This window comes from Micropterus dolomieu, linkage group LG21 (genome assembly GCF_021292245.1).
Source record: "Micropterus dolomieu isolate WLL.071019.BEF.003 ecotype Adirondacks linkage group LG21, ASM2129224v1, whole genome shotgun sequence".
Classification (NCBI taxonomy): domain Eukaryota; kingdom Metazoa; phylum Chordata; class Actinopteri; order Centrarchiformes; family Centrarchidae; genus Micropterus; species Micropterus dolomieu.
Genome location: NC_060170.1, coordinates 28,868,007 through 28,891,230, shown reverse-complemented (window position 1 = coordinate 28,891,230; position 23,224 = coordinate 28,868,007). Strand labels below are relative to the sequence as shown.

The following is a 23,224-nucleotide window of genomic DNA, read 5'->3' as shown; positions in this document are numbered from 1 at the left end:
GTAGGGATTTGAAAATACTTCTTGCCCTTTTGAGAGCACTGCAGCAACTCTGCCTTGGTGAAGAAATGTCATAAACAGGCATTACATTTACAGCACATTATCTTCCATAAACAAGCCATAAAGCAGTTAAATATTTATTCAGAAGTCAGGTTTGAAATTCTTTATTACTTTTCATCTAAACTGTACTTTATTCAATTTGACAAAGACAAACATTGCTGTACAATGAACCCTTTGTAGCCCCCCCCCCCAACAGATCACCAAAACTCTCCTACAATCTTTATTCAAGAGTCCCTTAAAAGAAATAAACAAAACTATAGAAATTAAAGAAATTCACAAAAATAAAAAGTGCATTTTGTTTTTACTCCTGTGATACATTAGACATGTATATAATGCTGCTTCAAGTGGAAAAACCTCATAACTCCAATTTAGACACTTTCCTTGAGATTTCATGATCCTTTGTATGTGGAGGGCACGTTACGTTGACCCAAGGTTCATGTTCAAAAGCAATTATAGCAACTTTAATTTCAAAAGGTGTATACCCTACCTGTAAATAAGGCAGTTTTTAATAAAGTCCTGAAAAGCTGCTTTTTTTTTTTTCTCCCCTTGAAGGTACAAGGTTTTGATCACAGAGCAGCAGTTAAGTCCCCTGAGCAGTCTCCTGTCTGAAAAATTCAAGAAACATACTTGATTATCTTATTTTTTCTTTATGCTATAAGAAAGGCATTAGGGTTCTTCTAAATGTCTTTGCAGTTTACACCACAGCCGTGAACAACAGCTATGAAGACAGTATGAGGGGAAAGTGACAAAGATCTATGAAAGTCAGTGACCGTTTATTCAATAATTCTCTGACACTCGTACAGTTGGTGATGACCGCCTCTGCTCTCTGTAAAGATAAGATTTTAAAAAAAGCCAATGTAACAAGATATTTTCAAAAACAAAAGTGCCAATTCAAATTTGATACTTTTTTCTTTTTACACAGATTTTTGCATTTTCCAACATTTCTATCATCTTCCAGGTTGTAAGAACAATGGTTATTGAACAATTTGTGAGTGAATAGATGTTTCCTTTGGATGAATTACGGGACGAGGCTGATAGCTGATCTCATATTTTGAATGGAAAGCACTTCTTGTTGGTGGTGGCTAATTGACTGTATCATCCTTGACTGTGGAATGGGACAAAGGTGCCCCATTACACCGGTTTATTTATATATGACAAGAGGAAAATAAGTGGACTGACCCTCACACAATCTTGCATTAGACAAAGAAAAAGTTTCAAAAGGTTGCAAAATAAGCATCATTACTGAAAAGGACATTACCCAAAGCCCTGAGAGAGTGACACTCAGCAGTAGCCTTACACCACCATCTGGAGATGGGTGGTTATTTTGGTGGCATCCTAGTGATTGGAAATAAGTTCTCTAAGGCAGGAGTGACACATTAACTTACATAAATATGATCCAATGGACCAATAAGCTTCATGCCCTGATTCAATGGCTAAATATGTCTTAAAAAAAGTCATTTCAGTGAAGTGGAAAACTATAATCAACCGGTTTGCTCCAGAAGAGGATTGGCAGCATGTGACTGAAGCAGAGAAACTATTTCAATACAACCATTTCAAAAAGTTGTTAATGACGGCTGCCGTACAACAATCATCTGCTAACCAAATGTTTCACAAACTCTCCCTTTTAAGCCAACATGTATGTATTATCCTGCATCACAGGAGAGAGAAGATATTCCATACAATAATTCAAAATCAGTAACTGCCTAGTCAATTGACTTGACTATCTTTAGAGAACTTGATTAACAGTTTTAACATAACATGTTGATTAAAATGCCTTTCTCATTTAGACCTACAAGGCCCTAATCTTTCACAGCGAGCAAAAGGATTCATAAACAAAACCATGGCACAAAAACAGAATGTTAAGATCCAAATTAACTCAGAATCTAACTCCAAATAAAGTTCTACATAAACAGCAGTTACAGTCTGCCAAATTAAAAAAATAAACTGTTATAGTGCTTACGACTACAGAGGTACAGACACCTGAAAATACTTTTCTTTGGGCATCCCACTTGAGAAACGACACACTTTGACTTCACAAAAAGTCTCATCTTTTAAAGAAATACCTGCAGGAATAAAGAAAATATCCCAAAGTCATGACTAAAAGGTGACCCGACCAGGCAACCTGCCATCTACAATCAGCCCGAGACAGACAGCTAAAGAAACTACAGTGATCAGACTGTAATCCTATTGCCTTAATTTATACAAAAATAAATCAGCTATAGTGATTATTCTTTTATCATCAGGTACAGTACAAAACATTAAAAAAAAAAAAAAAAAAAAAAAACTAGATCCAGAGGGTAAAGCGGTCGATCAATCTAACACCACAACAGGCTTTGTGGGGACCCTGGCAGCAGCACTCAGTTTGGTGCCACAGACCATGAAACAATCAGGCTACATCACACCATTATGCCCTTCCACGTATATAAGCTTTTGTCCTGAGCTTTACATAGTGGTCCACACATGTCCAGTCTGACCAGCGGGAGGACAGCTTTAAACGAGTTTAACCTTAGAGTGTAGAACTGGTTACTCTGGCATGATTAGCCCCCATTTAACTCAAAACACCATACCTGACAAATGTGTGCGCACGCCATTTTTGTGTCCATGTTAAAGGACAACTCTGGTGTTTTGTTGTTTCATATTTATGTTTTTGGCCATTACCTAGAAATGACATACATTACTGCTGACCAGTTTCCCAAATTTCACATTTCAGTACACAATAATGCAGGCTTGAAACTTGTTTGAGATAAGTAATCCATCTCAGTGAACATACAGTCTTAGGTTTTGGTTTGGTACACTTGAACACACTGAGCTTTCCTGCTTGCAACCGCATTACCACCAAACAATTACTTTGACTTAATCAAAGACAACAAAAAGGTCACTGCCATGGAATACAAGTCAAGTCGGTTTCAAGTAAGGTGACTTTCTTTACTGTAGAGAAATTAATGTAAAGTAGTGGCTGACTTGAAAATTGGAAATTTGATCTAATAAATATTGGTCCGCTGTGGACAAAAGGTTAGCAGTAATGCAAGTTTCACTATTTGTAGAAAACGACATGAAAAACGTTTTATAACACTAGAATAGTCCTTTAACAGCATAACTGTACTGTACATAAGGAGAGAAGAGTTGAATGAGCTTGGCAACTTGACAAAAACTTGGGGCAAATATGGAGTGTTGACAGCTTGTATTAGTGTTTCAGGTCAGTACGAAAAGGAACTTGGTGACAGAAAGAAGTATAAACAGTAGAAAGAATTTCCTATTTCAAACTAATAAAACATGGTAGCTACAAAAACTTAACAAGTGGTAGCAACAACACAAATGAATCATGTCACGATGGCACAAAAGAATACGGAAACAAACTAGCCAAATGTGTGTATTTCACACATTTTCCCTTTGGTTTGGGATGTAGTAGAGTTGCAAATGGAGTGCTCGTCATGGAGAAAATCCATGAAACTAAATCCCAAGTTCTGGACTCAGATCTGCATGTTTATATTTGTAATACATATGGAAATGAGCTTGTGATGGCCTGTGTGGATATACTGGGTTAATGCCACTGTTGTTGACAGAGTAAGTCTTGTCACATTCAATACTAAAATCATAAAGGGAAGATCAATCAAGCCTCAGAGATTTAGCCAAAGACGGACAGATATTGTTTCTATGTGTGTATCAGAGCAGTGGGGCTCAAGCGGAAACTGGGATCTGAGCGGTTCATGAAATGCTAGTTCAGTTTTTCCTGGAATATGTACAGGTTGTTGGTGGTGGCCACAGCAATGATGTTGTCCAGAGGATGCCAGGCAGTGTGGAGGATCTTCTTGTTAAAGTCCAGACTGTCTACACTGATCTCATCCTTTTTGCGCTTCCCACCTGTGCTTACTTTGCGAGGTTTAAGGACAGATCGTGGCTTGCTGTTCTCCCGTGACGCCTCTAGGGTTACGTCCTGCCGATAGCCTCTGTCGAACATCCTGAAGAAGTTGTTGTAGGAACCGGTCATCACGACGCTGCAGACAGAGACAGAGAGATTTAATGAATTTAAAAAGCCACAAGTGCATTGTTCTCTGCCACGAACCCCAACCAGGAGTATGTACAGAATCCCCCTCTGCCACATAAAGTAAGTCGCTTAAAAGGCTTGGCCGATATCTCTTTTGTAATACCTTTCTGACTGATTTCACCGGGGTATGTGATATGAAGTTTACATTCCATGCCTCTACTGCAATTTTCAGATTACACTTTGATATATACTTATACTTTCTGACACAATCACCTTAGGAAAAATTAAAAAACAAATTCTATAACTAATTCTCAGTTTGAATAAAGTAATTCATCTGATTAAATGAGTTAGTCTTTTATTAAAATCATACAGTGTTGGGCAGTAACGCGTTACTGTAACATTACTGCTTTTCCCAGTAACTAGTAGTGTAACAGATTACTTTTCCAAAACAGTAATATTATTACAGTTACTAATCCAAGTAACGCTGCGTTACTGAACAGACCATACTTGACGTGAATGCACGACTGCACTGCAGGTCAGCAGGACCGGACCATAAGTTGTTCAATTCGGCTGTTAGCCAAAAACTAAAAGGAAGAATGGAGAACGATGGAGACAGGTGTTCTTTCTACAGCTACAAGTATCACCATTAATATGCAAAGAAAATTATCGGCCGTTGTAAACTTTGTGCGACAAGCAAAAAGCTTTTAATCGTGAACATTTCTACATCCAATTTACTGTAGCATCTGCTAAAGCAGCACAGCAACGTAAAACTTATGAAAAGAAACTCCAGCTGCTACTGCCAGTGATGCATGCACTCGTCGGGAGAGTGGCATTAAGCAACGTAACGTTTTGTAAAAATACTGAATACTGCTCTTATAAATACATGTGCAGAAACAGTAGCTCAAGTTGGGATTTACTTGCTTTATAAAACACACCTTGCTGCTGTTATAAATATGATATTAGTTAAAAAGTCAGGAGACTGCTTTGTTGGGGGGAGGGTAGTGAAAGTAATATTTTAACATAATGAGTACTTTTATCACCCAGTAATAAGTAAAGTAATATTATTACTTCTTTAAGGAGTAATAAGTAACTAGTAACCATTACAATTTCTGAGTAACTTGCCCAACATTGGCTTTTGGCCTGACAGCAGCAAGTTGGAAAATTCTGAACAGAAGAATACTTTGCACATCTATTTCGTGAGACAGGTGCATAAGAGTGTGACTAGCGGATCAAAAGTTAAACTCCTACATACTCCCACCATCATCAGGCAAGGTTCTAGCACTTAAACGTTGCAAAACTGTTTAAATTCAATCAACCCTAACCTTAATACAGCCTCTCCGTATCAGTTGAATAGAAAGAGGCGTGTCTGTATTCTTGACAATATTGAAAATCATACCTTTGGGATTTCTGAATACCCCAGTTAACGTAAAACACTGATACCGCCTAAGCCCTATACTCATGTTCTGCATGAGGCAGATAAGCACAGTACATGATAAGGTCAGTGCTGATGGAGTCAGCCCAAAACATTTGCATGTCCTACATGTTGAACGTGTACGGAATTCCAATAGCATGATAAATAAGCCAAAGAGGAAATTTTGGGCATCTTTCTAATCTGGCAACGCATACAATATGGATACTCACCTGTCGTTCCCATTCCAACAGCACTCAAACTTGTCGAAGATGCAGTCATTCTCATAGAGCGAACACAACTTACTCCTGAGATATTCATGCACCTGTTAAAAGAAAGGGATGAAGAGGAGGTGTAGTTATAATACACAGTTGTGCAAAAGTGAAAATAAAATATCAAGACATCTGGATATTTCAATGATGACTTCTGTAAAACACCTCCCTCTTGTGGAGACAGTAGAATGAAGATGGGCCTTACAATTTGCTGAAAGAAAACCAATGTAACCTTATTTCTGTTTTACCACGGGGACCGTTACAGACCTGATATGTCTCTACTGGCCGGGTCTCCATATTGAGATCCCAGATTTTGACCGACAGGTAGTCGCGGGTCATCATGTAGCGTCCACTGTGGCTGAATTTTACATCAGAGATGGATGAGATGATCTCAGAAAAGAATGACCGATTGTTTGGATCCTCTGGCTCTTCAAACACTTAAAGAAAAGGATGCATATCATTAGTATATCCTGCCATTAATTGTAATGATATAATCATATATATATTGCTGTGTTAATTTAATGCAGCAACGTATACAGCTCAGTTTTAATCTTGTGGTCACTGCAGGGACGCCCTCATGTTCTGGCCGCGCTCTCAGTCTCATATTTTGGCAAACGTATCACTTTTGCTCAAGGTTCCTCCTTTAATATAAATTCTGTGCACACATTTAATAAACATATTTACAAACTCCTGCACCAACTCGCTTTGTAAAACTCCTTCTGGTCAACAACTGTCTAAATAAAGACATTTTCCATGTCGCCCACACAACTTTGACAGGACTGAGCTGACACAGGTGTACAGTATGGCGTTTATCTAATTAGACTTCGGGAAAGTGTGTACGTGTTGATAATGGTATTTGACACCCTTTTACCAGACTTGTCAGCTCAGTATGGTGCTTCACTAATTAAGACTTCTCCTCAGGACTGCAGCAGATGCTGTAGCTCAGCCGTAAAAAAATAAATAAAAAGCTACCTCCCAATCAAGTTGTCTGGGATTTGAATGCCATTTTTATCCGTGCAGGTTGATAAAGATACTACAGCCACTATGACACTCAAAGTCACCGTATGTCATAAAATATGACAAGCAGCAATACTACACAGCATCATTAAAAACACCATAAAAACAAACAAAACAAAAAGTAAATCAAATGAAAACATCGACAATCAAATGAGTTTTGAATTTTGTAATACAGTCCTGGGGGGGGGGGGGGGGGGGGGGGGGGGGATGGCGTGTAGGTCTGAATGAGGTCAGTGAAATAAGTAGGAGACAGATTGTGGAGGGCTTTGAAAGTTAATAGTAATATTTTAAAGTTAATCCTTTTGTGATTAACAGGGAGCCAGTGTAGTTGTATCAACAGGAGTGATATGTTCAGTGGACTTGCTGCAGCGTTTCAGATGAGTTGTAGGAGGTGAATAAGTTTGTTAGGGATGCCTGCTAATATTGCATTGCAGTAATCAATGTGGGATGTAACCAAGGCATTTACTAAAACTTCTGCTTAGTGCTGCATAAATATGCTGTCTACATGCTGTACAGCACAATCTATTCCATTTTAAATTGTCTATCATACAGTTTCCTTAGGCATATCACAGATGAATTCAACAGCTCCCCTGCATGCACACAGCAATAAATGTAACTGACTTACGTTTGGAGTGTTTGTCGCACAGTGCTGATGCCCTCATGTCACACAGGCGGATGGTGCCCTTGCTGCTGCTGTAGACAAAAGTGTTGCATTGATTGGGGTGGAACTCTGCTGCCGTTATCACCTCCGTCAACTCCTCCATATTGGCTGGCTTAATGTCAACAATATCTGAAGAAGTGAGGTTAAGGTCAAAGTTGTTGCAGTGACTGAGTGACGCACAGTCTGACTGTGTCCAATCTGACTGATGTGTGGCGAGTAGGTGAACAGGATGCATGCAGAGGATCATAAGCCATTTGTACGAGCCTCCACAGGTGAGATAATTAAATATGTGAATAACTATGACAACTTATGTCAGGAGACGTACAGAAGACAGTGGCTGCATGCAATTACACAACAAAAGGATACTAAAGCTGCGATCTGTGATCTCCAGATTCCACAGGTTAATGCGCAGGTCATCTGCAGACAGGTATGTCTCACAATCACTGTTGACTGAGATGGAGTTAATATGGTAGGTGTGAGCATTTGCAAACACTCGTCTAGGGCTGGCTTCCACCATCAAGTCCATGGGCCTGAATACTGGCACCTGAGGAGAGGAGCAGTGTTAGTGTCACTTTATTTTTAGACAAAATACATTAAATTGTGTGGTCATCAAATTGTCCTCTATTTTATAAAATACATTAATTATTTCCACTAGGCACAAACAAATCTGTGGTTGTGCATAAGTCTGGCAATATTCTATATTTTGTTGGTAGTGTGGGGGGAAATCTGTTTCACTAATAAAAGGACACAAACAGTAATAGTCTTAAACAAAAAAAAGCCTCAGTGTATATTTGGAAACTACATTACATTTATTCATTTAGCTGACACTTTTATCCAAAGCGACTTACAACTGCTAAGTATGTCAGAGGTCGCACGCGTCTGGAGCAACTAGGGGTAAAGTGTCTTGCTAAGGGACACATTGGTTGATGTGTCACAGTGGGGGATTAAACCCAGGTCTCTCACAATAGAGGTATGCGTCTTATTCACTGTTTCATCGCCAGCACAGAGGCCCAACTGTAGCTTACAATTACAAATCTGACATTAAAAACATGGCTAATAACAACATAATTAATAATACATACATGTGGAACATTATTGGGACAGTGATAATGCAACTATACACACCCGTAGTGTTGTGACTGTATTGGGATCTCTGTATCGCCCATCTTCTTCCTTCAAATTGTAGCCCTCCGGTCTCTTGTCACGCTCACTTATTTTCCACAGCTTTATGGTTTTGTCTGCCAATGAGCAAGAGCAGACATCATGAAAAACTCATCTTCAGTAACAGAAGAAAATGTATAAATTTTGATTTCTTGCTGCCAAATGGAAAGGTTTTAGCTCAAATTTACTACAGTGAAGCAATTGAATTATTATCCTCGTTTACTAACCATTTGTAGACAAAAGGAACTGTGCTGCGTTCTTCTGAGGCAGCCATCGAATCTTGTTGATCTTCTCCTCGATCTCAAGGCTTTTCAGGTAGTCAAACTCAGGCTCATGGCTCTGGAAGGTGCTGTAAACATTGTACTCTCCTCGACACTGTGGCTGACTCTTACTCTAAACAATGACAGCCCGCAGATCAGAGTTAATTTAAAAAAGGATTATTATTATTATTATTACTACAACAACAAGCATAATACATAATAACAAAGTATTATTAAGATAGACAGAGCTATGCTGAGAGCAAGAGTTGGCATTTCAGCTCATGAATGTGGTCAAAAGTCACAGTGGGGTTTTAGTTTCTTGATTTCAAATGGTATTTGCGGCATAAATTATGAATAAAGTGAAAAGTGCAACCTTATTGCACTGTTTGTACACACTTAGGCCACGTTTAGACTGCAGGCCAAAGTGACCCAAATCAGACATTTTTTGCTCATGTGTGACTCAGATCAGATTTTGTTTTATAATACTGTGAACAGCCAAAGTCACATAGAATCTCATCTTTTCCAGATCAGATTCGGGACATTTATATTATATGTAGTCCAGATCAGATAGAGGTTGGATTTTTTTTTAACAAGTCTGGACAGTAGGATCTGAATCCATGCAACACTAACGTCAATATAGAGCAACTATCACCACAATACTGTGCTAAGTGGGAGCCGCGGTTGAATGGAAACGTGGCAGACAGCTCTCTTTCTTCTCGTTATCAGTTGCTCATGAATTCTGTTTCCTCCAGATCCTGAACTTAACTTAAAAATAAAACCAATTTTACTTCCATACGACAGCATGCTACGTGTGACGTATGATTATTTTGCGCATGTGGGTCACTTTCAGGCTATGGTTAGTTCACACTGGAGTCTGATATCAAATAAAAAATTAAATATTAAAAATCTGATCTGGGCAATAAATCTGAGTTGAGCATGAAGGCCTGCAGTGTGAATGCAGCCTTAGTTTTAGTCAGATGAGTCACCAAAACTTACTTCTGGCTCCTGCTGAAAGATGACAACACGGCCCCCTTTGTCCCCAGTAGCTAGCAGCTCCCCCGAGTGGTTGAATTCAACAGTAGATATGATATCAGCTGTCAAAAAGGAAGTGCAATTAGAATATCATCCCATTCAGAGTGTAATTTGCTACTGTAAAAGAGAGCCTGTTCACTAATTTGTGGTGTGTTAAATGTGAAAATATTTTGCATTGGTTTGCAAGGTTTTCTTGGTTGAACAATTCATTTCCTCTCAGTGATGCACAGATATTGTACGTTTGCTCCAGTTTTGTCCACCTGTGAGTGGTGAAAACCATGACAACCGTGGTGAAAATTACAGAGCAGTGACATACATGTATATACACACACACTACAGTGCGCAGGCACACTGGAAATAAACATCTACTAAACACGCTTGGGGGGGGGGGGGAACAGCTATTCAGCACTTTAAAAAAAAGACAAGCATTCTCATCAAATCCTATAACACAACAATCAATCCCTGTTTAAAGGCTGGCACTATTCTGAGCTAGTGCAATCCTTAATATAGACTGTGGTGTTGTTCCGCTCTTAACACAGCACACAGAGTGCCTGATACGACCTGACTCCATACAAACTCTCATACACAGCAAAAGAGGGCAGAGTGAAGGAGTGTATTTCTGCAGGAGTAAAATAAAACTGCTACACTATTATAGTGTTAAGTTTTCTGCCTATGTATACTGCTGTGTATTGACACAAGGAGAGGATCGCATTTATACTTGTTCTCAGGTAAAGTTTACAGTAAACAACTGTGTAGTCCTTAACACGCAAATAAGTCCATCGTGTACTGTAAATATAAGTGTTTAGGGCACTTCTGAACTTACTCATTGGACAATAGGAAACCACCACAGGTCTTTTTTTACCTATGAAGGTAAATACTTGAGGAAATGGAATCTGTCCTGAATGTGAACCCAATACAGTGTTTCTGGAAAGACACTATGCTGTCAAGGTTTTCATTCATTACATGTAATTTTGTGATGCTTTAAGCATAACAAATAAAATTTCCTTCACCTCGATCATATTAAGTTTGCAGTAGAAGTCTCAGAATATGACCTACTGACAGAGCTGAGCAAAGGCTTTTCCTTTTGGCCTAATCAGACCCTTTGAAAGTGGGACCTTAAGGCAATCTGTGAACACACATTTGAGTTTGAGCCCAAGCAAAGTGATTCTGCACTGCTTCAGTAACTTCCTACTTGTTTACAAAATGCCATTGTCATTGAGGTAAAAGCTGAGTGATATGCATTTCATGCCCAAGCATGCAATTGTTACTTTACTCACTGGACAAAAACACTGAGGAATTGTAAAAGTTGACATTTTGCAGCAATTATGTAATAAATAGATGAATGTTGTCACTAGTCGCCAGTCGGTAAAGGCCTACTGGACTATCAGCAAGAATGAGCCAACCCACTGACGTTTTTACTTGAGAGTAATCAGGTTATTGCTCTAAAATAGCTTTTCATGATATGCACAGATACCTCAAACAGGGAGTAGCAGTTAGCATTGCAGCTAACTTCAAAACAAGCGTGCTCAGCATGCCAATCACAGGTTGGCAAATGTTCAGTGACCACCACATGGACTCACCTTCAGCGACATCATCGTCTATTGCTCCTTTGACTTGGGAAAAGCACCACTGCACATCACTGTTCCCACCACCGGCCCCTGCACGAAACACAAACCCAAGTTTTAACACCCCGCCATCAAAGACAACTTTGCACGCGTTAGCCTGGTGCTAACTTAGCTATAAAATCTGCAATATGAGAACAAGGCCGCATTTGACTACATACTTAATGCATATTTTAAATGGCGTCACATATACCCAGGCACAGGCAATAGTTACAGCCTCTTTACTGTCGAAAACGCTCACTTTCACACTGTCGGTGACATAACGTTACACTAATTAGCACCTTGGAAGTATCCTAGCTTGCTAGCTAGCCTGCGGGGTAATCACAACAGAGACAACCCCATCATCTGCACTGAACAGGATAGTAACTGTTAAATAATAATTAAACCTCAGATACTCTGACAGTCTTTGCTCTCTAGTTTTACCTGCCATGGTGAGCGTCTCAGACAGAGGGTGTCTCTGTAGCGGGCTCGGGCCCTGGACTGAAGCAGTGCTGACCCGGGTCGGCTGGGTGGTTCTGACCGAGGAGCCGTGGAGGAATAAACCGGAGAGTGGTGTTAGTAACTCCGAAGACCGTGCAAGTCCTCGGCCCAGTCGATATAGACAGCACGAAATAGTTTGCAAACAGGGAAAGTAAACCACAATCCTTCGTAGTGAATTGTAGACTTTGCACTCTACTTTGAGATTTCCCTCGCCTCTGCCTCTCCCACCATTACACTTTCAAAATGGCGCAACGCGGGCGGCTTTCAGCAAGCAACAAACAGAGAGCGGTGAGGGTGCATCATGCAATTTTAATCTGGATGACTCCGTCAGCGACGTGGGTCTTTTTCCTGTCCCGGGACACCACATGGTTAACTGGTTTACCGCGTGTTTAATTTTCAGTGAAAAACCCTAAGGACTTTTTTACAAAACCCTGAAATAGCTAAACCCCGCCCATGTGAATTGTTTCAGTGAATTAAATCGAACTAACCCGCTCACGCAAGGTTGGTTTTTGGCTTCACAGTAAACGTGAACACGATTTAATTTGGAAATTAAGGTTTACTTTTATCATTTTTATTTTAGATTGAATTCAAATGGCAACTAAAGGTAATTCAACCCTCATTCATAATATGTATGTCAATGTAAAACATATAAATTAGACTGTTTAATTAACTTTTTGGATGCTGCTTGCATCTCAGTTATTAAAACATTAAATTTAGTGGCTAATCACGGGTTTTAATATATATATATATATATATATAGCCTATGGTTTGCACTCATAAAACACCCCCCACAAACGGAAGTCTTCCGGTGGCACCTGCAACTGCCAATTTCTTGCACCTTGGGGACATCATATTTGGAGGATGCCTCTCTGAAAAGGCCAGCCTTGGTGCACAGATGTAACAAGTGAGTGACAAACTAACTGCTCCCATAGAAACCATATAAACTGAACTTGAGGCACCAGGGCCCAAGGGCAAAAATTTGCTTGACCCTTGAGGCCTTTGTCACAACAGACATTTTGACTTGTCATAACTGTAAAAGCTCAGGTGTCACTAATAACATTAACAATGGCTCTGTTCTATTCAAGTATCTCAGTAAGTCATGACAGTGTGACAGCATGTACAATAATAGGAGGAAACTGAAGCTGCTAAATGGAATTCAGCCATCATTCATTTTATTATTTACATGTGCTTTTCCCATTGTGACCTGTGAAGATCATCATCTGTGTCCACAAAAAGGGCCCACTGGCAAGCTTAATCCCACTCTCTGTCCATCAGTTTTTGGTTATTTCATTTAAATAACTGTAAAGAAGATAGTGGCAGTAGAGAGACAGCAGGAATTGAGGGCAAGAGATGCAAGAAAAGGCCCCAAGCCAGACTCGAACTGGGGACATTGCTACGCATGGTCGGCATCGTAACCCCTAAACCACAGGGACACCCCAGTGTTTGGTTATTTGACTAATCACACGTTTATTTGGGATTATGCATCATATAAGCACAAAATAAATTGAAATAATAAAGGCCGTAAAACTAGATATCAACTCTAAGGCTTAAGGCACAAATCATTTCTGTTTATATTGTGCTTTGTTCAAAATTGCTCAGAAGGGACAGCTTTGTTTCACTTATTCATTCAGGAGAAATTAGCACTAAAACAGAGAAACAGTCCCCCTGCTGACATTGCCATTCCTGATATGTCTTATTTACATAAACATTTTTGCCCAACTTTATACGTAATTCCCATGGAAAAATACACAATCCTGTTTTTTTGTATGCCACACAACTATACAAACACGTTTTATAGCTTCATTGTGGTCAACTTAGCAGATATTATAGTTTCTATATTGCACATTTAAACTCTGTCAACAATCACATCTGATGCAAACTGGCTTGTTTAAAATGTTTTTAAATATAATTCTCAATATGCCTGCAACACCCTGTTTAATTAATAAAAAAATGCACAAAAGCTGCGAGCTCTACTGCAGAATGTAAATCAAACAGGGAAACAAACATGATCACTCCAGCTGTGATCATGTTTGGAGACATGAATAATTTATAGGCACTGCATAGACCACAAATCCCATGAAGTTACATATGATCAACTTCATTAATGCGCTCCAAGTCCAAGAACAGGCTCTTTCTTCCACAGTCGGTTTCTTTTTACTTTCCCACCATGAAATAAGTGGTCCATCTGGCAAGGAGCAAAGCACCAAACAGCACCGTATAGCTGAAGAGAACAAATTTGAGGATTTCCCTGAATGTCCGGAGGAAGCGGATTAACAAGGGATCCACATCCATAGGCTCCTGCTGAGTCTTCTTCCTGCGACCAGGTTGAGTCAGGTGTCCCATTTTCTCACCTCGACCCATTCTGCAAACACACGTTTCTCATATTTCAGCAGTTGGTGGTGGCACCGCACAAACGTAGAAAAGGCAAATGTTAAAATATTAAAAAAGAAATCAGCTTTGCAAAGAATACAGAAATCTAACAGAATAGAAAACAAAACTTTAACAGTGACTTTAATTTAAGTAGGAAGTACATTGTTTTTAGTGTGTTATGTATTATTAAATGTGTTCAAATTTATTTTTATTAGATGTGCAGATTGATTTGTTCCTAGCCTTTTAGAGCCTGAGAAGGCTACATTGTCACAAGAGCGCTATTAATAATGTATCTGTAAATTGCACTAAATGGGTTCAGTATTGATCTGCTTTGTTTGTGTATAGTCACAAACATTACAGACTGTTGAACATCTCCAGGATTCACCTTTCATGACACCTGAAACTGCTGTCAGATATTTTTAGGGGAAAGTAACATCTAATACATTCATGTATGTTATCTTTGAAGTAGTTATTCCTCAGGATACAGAAGTAACAGCCAAGCTCATGTATGAAACATGTGCTGATATAAATAGACTGTTTTTTTTTGCAATGTCTCGAAGTTAAAAAGAAACATAGGTACAATATAGTCAGTTGTCTTATTAAAAACATGTTAATATCTTGTCCTGTTAAGGTTTAACAGACTTAAACAAAAAACAGACAAAATTCAAACATGCATGAATAACAAACCTCCACAAGACGGAATTTAAATAGTAAAAAAAAGTAAACCAATCATACCTTGGTGTTGTTGGAGCAGGGCTGATTAGAAAGTGGGCTCCTCTGCTTCCAGCCCTGAAGTCCAAGTTGGTGTGTGCTGCCGTGAGCGTTTCAAGCCCTTATGACAGGGGAGGGGCCAAAAGCAATAAGTGATCGCAAGGATCTGAATCCCCTGGGATTGATCTAATGGGAGTTCAAGTCTTCAGTACACCAACTCCTCAAACAAAAAAACTGTAGTGTATGATTTTGGCCATCAAGCAAAATCCACAAAAGTATTCTAATTAATTTAATCAAAGCAGTTTCCAGGTCTTCTAGCCAATCAACATTGAAGAAATGAATGTAGATTTACTTGAGCTGAGTTCACTAAAATATCTGACTGCTGTCAGCAGGTCTCCCTATGTTCATGCTGTAAGGCACGGAGAAGGTATTGACTGAAACAGAGATCAAACACCCTTCTGCGGCACAGTTATCCTCTACCGGAACATGGAGCAAATGGCCTCCTAATTCAATCAGTGTCCTGCGCTGTCAAATCATGGGCTGCGCTCTCCAGACAGCACAGGGCCATTACCGGCTGATCTTGAGGCCTGTTACTGCGCTAATTGCTCCTTCAGCGAGCAAGACCGCTGCTGATGGATACACTCCCGTCCCTGCCTTCCATCTGCTTTCCCTGATCAAAATCAGCTTGCCTTTCTGAAAAATTATCTACTAAACATCAGTAAAATGGCTTCCCACATGATCACGTAATTCAAGACTAATATCAGTTACACTTGTTAAGACTTTATTTACCTATTATGCCAGCGAAAGCTACACAAAACTGAAAATGTCCTACGAAAGGAGTGCACCTTTCATCCTCTTATGCATGACATCATCTCAAAGATTTTAATCATACAAACATACATACATACATATTTACAGTGGCTCCATAATAAAGCAATGACCTCATTGATGGAAATGTAGCCAGAGGAGAAAGCGATTGTATGATAAACAGTAGCACTAAACCAGCTTTATATTATTTTTTCTGGGTGCAAATTAAGGTACCCTGTGGAGTTTATGACCACTAAAAGCACTCTGTTGTTTTTACAAGTGGGTCAACTTTTTTTGTATCATGCAATGTGATACACATTCCACTGAACCGCAGTTAGTGGTGGTACTGTACAAAGAAACGTAGTAAAGCACCAGCAAAGGCAAGCAACAATACATGTATGGTAACAGTGGACGATGTGAAATATATAAGAAAATCATCTTGGCAAATGTTATGAAGAAGGAAATGCATTCAACATGTTTGTCAGACCTCAAAGATAAACACAACGCGTTTTGTTAGTAACACTGAATGTTAACGTAACTTTGTTTCCAAGAAAACTCCACTGGGCACCTTTAAAGAACCAGCTGCTGTTTAACCAGCACAAACATCAATGAAACACCTGCAGTACACGGACATAAAAAACAGCCACTGAGGTTTTCGAATGGATGGGGTGTTTGATGTGGCCAGGTGTACAAGCAGGTGACTCAGGGGGTCTGGGATTCAGGCCGGTCCATCAGGGATTTGATCCACGTTGTGCCATTTATGAGTTTCGTGGTGGCTATAATATACTCCATCCCGCTGTCTTCCATTTGAGAGAGGAAACGAAGAGCAGCTATTTCTGCATATGACACTCCTCCGAGGAAGAAGACCAGCGTTGTCCGATTCTCCCCTTGCTGGCCTGTAAAAGATGTATACAAAATGTAAAAGTTAAATGAATTAAAAAAGGAATATTGTGTAAATCCATCAAATTTCTTCCATCGCCCACTTAAACAAAATACAACTGAATGGAAAAGAGTGCCAAGTCCTTTCTACTAAAGCACCATATTTTGAAATGTGAAAACACTAATTTAGCCATCACCCTCCCCCTGGATTAGAGTCCTCTATTATCACATTTAAAATCTATTGTAAGGCAGGCATGTAGAAACAAGTCAACCGTCTGATGCCCAAACGCTCAGTTCTAATTAGCACATTTCAATCTGAGCGTATAATTAAATTCATTACTCACATCAGTGGAACACCTACTACCGCTATTACAAAAAGATGGAGGAAAACTGAAGGAAAGCACTGGTCACTGTGTTTTTAATCTAGGCTTCTCTTCAACACAAACACCGACAGTGCTTCTGTGGTATTGTCCACTTTGTACCATCAATCTGCTGCTTTTTAGCGCTTGACTCAACACAAACAAAGCCTGTGTCTTATCTACACTTCGCAGGCAGGAGGTCGTTTACTTTTATTCTGTTCAGTGAGCAGCGGGGCAAACAGCAGACCTAGTTTGCATTGGCTCTTACGTTTCTTATGAAGCCCGGCTGGCAGCTGTTGTCTCTCCTCAAAGTGTGGGCCTGGAAGCATCTTCAACACCTCTTCGATGCTACGCCACCCGGGCCTGGCCAAGACCTGGGTCAGTCGGATGCTTAGTGGAGCGTAGCCACTGTACACGTAGGAGATGTCGTTGGGGTTCTGGGGGAATCAAAAACCAAACGGCCAAAGACGTGAAGGTCCTCCTCAAACGCTCAAAAGTGCATGGGTTTAATCCTTAAAGTAGTTCTTTTCAGAATCAGTTTTATTGCCAGGTATGTGTACACATACGAGGAATTTGACTCAGGATTGTACATTGCTCACGATGTGCTTACTTATACAATAATAAAATAATAATATAATAATAATAAAATCAGACACGAACTACAGAGTAGACAACACTAATATACACACTATGAACAAAACAATATAGACATATTGACAAATAGTGCAGTAATCAGAGTGCTAAGGATGCAAGAGTAAACTATTCTCATGATGTACATGTTGAAGGTGGATATGATATTTTCATAATTGTCGTACCTGTTCATTGGCGTCCTCCATCCACAGTTTAAGGGTTTTTCTAATAGTGGGGTAGTTATTCCTTGAGCTTGTCTGTGGCTTCAAAAGACCTGTCTTCTCCAGGTTGTTCAATGTTAGTATATGTTCATATCCATAGGTCTTCAAAAGAGACACCAAAGCAGGCATTATTAAAAAAGAAAAATCTGTCACATACCAGTTTTAATTATTCGTGAAATACAGTTGAGTAATCTGTGTTCTTTTTTTTTTTTTTAGAAAGTACACAGCAATACACAACAATTTTTCTTTGTTGAAATCTTTACGTCTTTGACCGTACCTGGAGAATCTCCCTCTTGTAATAGTCAAACACCTTCTGCTTGAGGCCATTGTTGCAGACTGACTGCATACACACCAGACGCAGAATCTTTATTAGAGGATCCTTTTGGGAAATGCAGTCTTCTATATATGTGTTCACCTGGATGGAAAATAACTTTCATCAGAATTATAGTCAACCTATAGATAAAGCATATAAATCACTGTTGCAAAATAGCCCAGGTGAAACTAAACCTTGAATAACAGATGCAATTAAGCATTTGCGATTATTTTGCGTATTTTAATCAACTTTTGAAATATCGCGTGAAACTATTGTATCTATGTACATACTCATGTGGGAATCATTTTATGACAGATTAGCTTTGGAAAAACAATAGGTAGATGACGAATACCTTGTCTGTGTCGACTCCAGTCATAAACTCCTGCTCCACTGTTAGATTGTCAAAGAAGGACTCCGATGCTGAAATGAGACATTATAAACTTAGATGACACCTTATACATTCAATGTTGTAAAAAAAGAAATACGTGATTCTATAGTCCTTAAAATCAGGTGAAATAAAAGACATAAAACACAGGTTTTAACGCTATTCCAAAATGAAAAAGCTATTTGGATGATTTATATCATCACTGCAAACATTGCCTTAAATTGGTGGACAATGTTATTTAAAAGAAAACAAGATTATGTGTATTTTTTCACAAACCACAATGCTTTATTTTGTAATGTATTAAAATAATAAAAATATTAAAAGAATATGGTGTGAGAATCGTTCCAAAATGCAGACAGAACAAACGTAAAGCAGCTTAAGTGGAGAAGAGGTTATTTACGCACTGGTGATGTCCTTGATCAGCTCTGCTACAGAAGTGTGGTTAGCCAGCGAGCTTCGTGCTGCCTGCATGTGAGGCAGCTGAGACACAAACTGCTTTATTTCTCCCACTGTTTTGGCATTATGGCGTTCCTGAAAAGCAAAAAATATCACTATAATTGCTGAATGGTTAATATGTCTACAACTGCAGCTTTTGAAATAGTGGAATCCAATTATCACAAAAAGTCAATCATACAGCACAAATTAAATTAGATGTAAAACAGTTTGGCCATGGCAGACAATAAAAGTGTACCAAAAACAAGGTTAGGAAGCTGATCAGCCTTTATCCAATTATATTTGGAGATCCATCTTCAGTTGTTTTTTTTTTTAGTTAACTACAACCCCACACAACATACAATAAAATATCTTAGTTTGGTGTCAATCTACACAACTTCCCTTTATACTAAACAATGTCAACACACACAGATACACAATCAATTATGTTCCTGAAAACCTTTCTAATGGAAAGTGGACTTTCCACATTAGCAAAGAGCAACCTACTCATGCTCACTGCTTTCCAGGGTTAGAACACCTCTGATGGTGCATAATTTTGCTTATTATCAATCTCTACTAATGTCATTTCGGTTATAATATAAATATAATAATGACTGTACCTGAGTTCTGAGCTGATAAGACAATGGTAATAATGTTGTTAAGCATTCTGCTTGAACAATTAGTACTTTCTCTTATCTCTAACCTCATAGATTTCTTATATGACCTTTGTGGTTAAAAACAAATGCCAGAGAGATTACAATCACATCAGATCTGCTGGGATGTCTGGAACTGATCTCATGTAGCTCCCTGGGAGCACCAGGCATTGTAACATTAACATTGTTTATACACTATAATCATTTTAGAGCAGGCAAATATGCCAGAGCAACAAGACCAACCTCAAAGGCAGCTGAGATTATTTTGGCCTTCTTGCTGAGCGCTGCTCCAACAGCGTTGAAATTTTTGTCCCGTATTTCTGCATACAGTTCCTCTGCTGAGTTGAGTTGTAACTTCTTGGGCTCTGTGGGTAAATCTTTACTCGCCTCACCTTGCTTCTTCTGTGCAAACTTCTCAGGAGGCAATTTGACATAACCTGTGAATCAGAAGGAATAAATACAAGGGCAAATACATATATGCAGATGTAAGATAACTAGAACATGCACACATAATGAGAAGGAGTCATAGTTTATTCTGACCGTTACTGATTCCGTAGATCTCATCAATGAGACCCTCGTAGGTGAGCTGTGTGGCCAGAGGGGTGAGCAGATCAACATTACGGTCCAGAAGAAGCAGAGTATCGAACACGGGCAGGATCTGATTCTGACTGCCGGCAAACTCCCTCTTCATCCTCAGCATCATGTTGGCAACATGCTGAGAATGAGCAGAGGATTTATTTTTTTCAAACAAATTCATCCACCTGACTTCTTCTGAACCTCTGTCCATGTGCAATTAGCAGTTTTAATTTTAATACTGATCATGAGTTTTCATACAAAAATGTTTCCATCACACTCACACGTGCACATTCTCCTTTCCCATAGATCTGTGGAATGGTGCCATACAATGCCTGTAAGGTCATGAGGCCTTTGGCTGTGTGGTAAAGGCTTGTTTGGTCATTTTCTAAGTAGCACTCCTGTAAGAGACAAAAAGAAAGTAAACTCACATAATGGCTAGTTACAAATACACCACATCTATAAATAAATGGTGTGAAATTCAAAATATTTCCTTACAATTATCATCATGTCATGTCATGTTTGAAAGTGTTTAAAAACTACTGTTGATTTGAAATCTAAATCTTCAATTTATAACATACAGATTCTTCATTTCATAGAGCAGCTGAGTGGTTAATATGCTGTATGTCTGGGATGTACAACTTCAACACACCCTGAAAGCGCTTTCATACTCCATGGACAGCAGGTCACCATCATAGGGAATCAGGTCTAGGATATACTCGTCAATGTTGATGAAAGAGCCCAACACGCCCTGCTCCTTCAGCCGCTGTTCACACAGCATGCTCCGCCGAGGCACAAACAAAATGTGGAAGTCTCGTGACGAATGCATCTTGTCCTCACTAAAAAAGGTGCACAATCCAAAGGCAAAAGTGTTGCACGTTGTGGACATGTTGCATCACTTTTCAAAGTGATAGAGAGGACTTGAAAATGCTTGACTGTCTTATAAAGGGTAAATGCCTTCATGACTGATTACACTGTTGGTCTTGACAATGAGACATATACACAGACCTGAATACATTCTCAGCAATGATGTCCATGAGCTCCAGTCGGGGACGAACAAAGAAGATGATATTTTTGACGTCAGCTGGGGGAAGCCTGCCACTCTTAAGGGTGAACATCTTTTCCACTTCATGTTCCTGAGAAACACAGTAACAAACATGCAACATGTGATTGATATCTAAGCCTAACCTGTGTTATATGGTACATTAATATGCCTTTGACGCCAGATACCTCACCTGTGCACAGAAAGCACTTACCTTCAGTAGAGAGTACTGAGCTATCAGTCCGAAAGGTCCAGTCAGATATTCATCCCAAACTATGGCCTAAAGAGCAAGGGCATAATAAAGACAGTGGCAAGACCTGAAAATGATGTGTATGCGGAAATGTTTACTGTCAGTGTTACCTATGATTTAGCCAATAGCTAATGGTTCCAATAAGTGATTAAGTCCCCCTAAAGGACAAACACAACTTATATACGGATGTGCCTGTAGCTTCACTGTCAAGAGATGTATCTAAATATATTCACACTCAAACATAACCTGTAATCTTGTGTATTTTGCTCAACGTGCCGACCACTGACAGCTCCACGATGACATTAAGGCAGAAGAGATTAACGTCGCTGCATCGGCCATGTTTTTCGTGTGTGTGTGTTCATTACCTTGCTCCCCGCACACTTGTCCAAAAACTCTCGAAGCTCTTTTCGTGCTGCTTCTCTTAAAATGTTTAAATTGACTCTACCGTACGACAGGTGGGCCGCCATCTTTCTTCATCGGCAACACAACAAATCAGGTGACCACAGCGTTGGGTGAAACTCAATCACGTGACCAAAGAAGATACAATATCAAGATGGTTCACGCCATAATACAGCCCAAACGAAAGTCCTGGCGTACGTAAACGTCCTGTCCGTTAGTCGGAACAATAGACTGTATAAAAGAAGAACATCAACAATACAACGGCCTGAAATTATCATAAATAACGATGAACCGACGAAGTGGTCGGTAACCAGCTATATTAACGGCATAGCTATCCATCTTTGGTTTGCGTGTTACGCTTGCGTGGGCCTACTGGGTAGTCGTTAAGCAACTTCACCAAAATCTTGTTTTGCGTCTTACATGCATACGACTATCGGTTGATTTAACGTATCTTCAACACGAGAAATCAGAGTGAATACATGTTGTTAGAGCAGCCTATTGTTAATGTGGAACACGAATACGGAAGTAGGAGGGGACAAACCTCTTGCTTCATTTGCAGTCTTTTTCTGTATGTAGGTGTAGCCTTTTTTATATACAGTCTATGATGTAGCCAGAGTGTAGCCACTAAAAACTATGCCTCTAATGTAAATCCAAATTATTTTCACAGTGGTGTTTTTTTTTACATGTTTGTACCGATTCCACTGATGTTATGTATAAAAAATATTTTGTAATGACACTAAAGGGGCTCATTACATTCTTTCTTCGATGCAATAAATACTTTATCCGTTAGATGGCGCGATGTCGCCACAGTAAAAATCTAAGCGGAGGTATGCTCTTACAGTTGAGACACTGACGTTAGTATTTCAGTGATTGTTTTTTGGAGATTAAATCGTTGCTGCAAAACATTAGACTATATTAAAGTTCCAGCAAATTCTATCATCATATAGGAAAGATGCAGATATAGCAGCCTATTGTTAATGTGGAACGCAGTAGTTATGTATTTGCTCCCAAATAGTAGGATATTTCTGTGGGATAAAAGAAAAAGAAATAGATTAACTCCATTTTGTTTTTTAAAAAGACGTTTGCATTTAAATGCAATAACACTTTAAACATCCAAATATCTTGTTGTAATGTGTAGGCAACAATACCACAATGCGTTGTTATGAATCACCACAGTTAATTGATCTTGTTTAAAATGATAGTTATTTCTCAATAGGCCTGCATGGATGATGAGACAAATTCAGA

At 39.3% G+C, this 23,224-nt stretch overlaps 2 protein-coding genes across 2 annotated transcripts; both read right to left on the bottom strand.

The window, feature by feature from the left end:
- Positions 1–145: 145 nt before the first annotated feature.
- ppp2r2aa (protein phosphatase 2, regulatory subunit B, alpha a) lies at positions 146–12,297 on the bottom strand. The gene is made up of 10 exons (XM_046035078.1): positions 11,899–12,297; positions 11,434–11,511; positions 9,818–9,915; positions 8,789–8,954; positions 8,526–8,638; positions 7,767–7,944; positions 7,365–7,529; positions 5,990–6,159; positions 5,684–5,775; positions 146–4,052 (listed from the first exon to the last, which is right to left on the bottom strand). Exons 1-10 carry the CDS (start codon positions 11,903–11,905, stop codon positions 3,773–3,775), a joined length of 1,347 nt encoding a protein of 448 aa, XP_045891034.1. The 5' UTR covers positions 11,906–12,297; the 3' UTR covers positions 146–3,772.
- Positions 12,298–15,800: 3,503 nt separating this feature from the next.
- vps33a (VPS33A core subunit of CORVET and HOPS complexes) lies at positions 15,801–22,119 on the bottom strand. The gene is made up of 13 exons (XM_046035904.1): positions 21,946–22,119; positions 21,545–21,610; positions 21,297–21,424; positions 20,941–21,127; positions 20,573–20,689; positions 20,256–20,430; positions 19,959–20,152; positions 19,035–19,161; positions 18,598–18,665; positions 18,210–18,347; positions 17,897–18,034; positions 17,350–17,518; positions 15,801–16,739 (listed from the first exon to the last, which is right to left on the bottom strand). Exons 1-13 carry the CDS (start codon positions 22,045–22,047, stop codon positions 16,546–16,548), a joined length of 1,803 nt encoding a protein of 600 aa, XP_045891860.1. The 5' UTR covers positions 22,048–22,119; the 3' UTR covers positions 15,801–16,545.
- Between the last annotated feature and the right edge of the window lie 1,105 nt (positions 22,120–23,224).

Coding starts and splice junctions, on each gene's coding strand:
- vps33a (XM_046035904.1), bottom strand. CDS start 22,047: ATGGCGGCCCACCTGTCGTACGGTAGAGTCAATTTAAACATTTTAAGA. Junction 20,431..20,572: donor GGAAAGGAGAATGTGCACGT/GTGAGTGTGATG, acceptor GCTCATTCTCAG/CATGTTGCCAACATGATGCT. Junction 18,666..19,034: donor GCTGATCAAGGACATCACCA/GTGCGTAAATAA, acceptor GTCTCATTTCAG/CATCGGAGTCCTTCTTTGAC.
- ppp2r2aa (XM_046035078.1), bottom strand. Junction 7,945..8,525: donor ATACAGTCACAACACTACGG/GTGTGTATAGTT, acceptor TCCTCTCCTCAG/GTGCCAGTATTCAGGCCCAT. Junction 6,160..7,364: donor GTGCGACAAACACTCCAAAC/GTAAGTCAGTTA, acceptor CTTTTCTTTAAG/TGTTTGAAGAGCCAGAGGAT.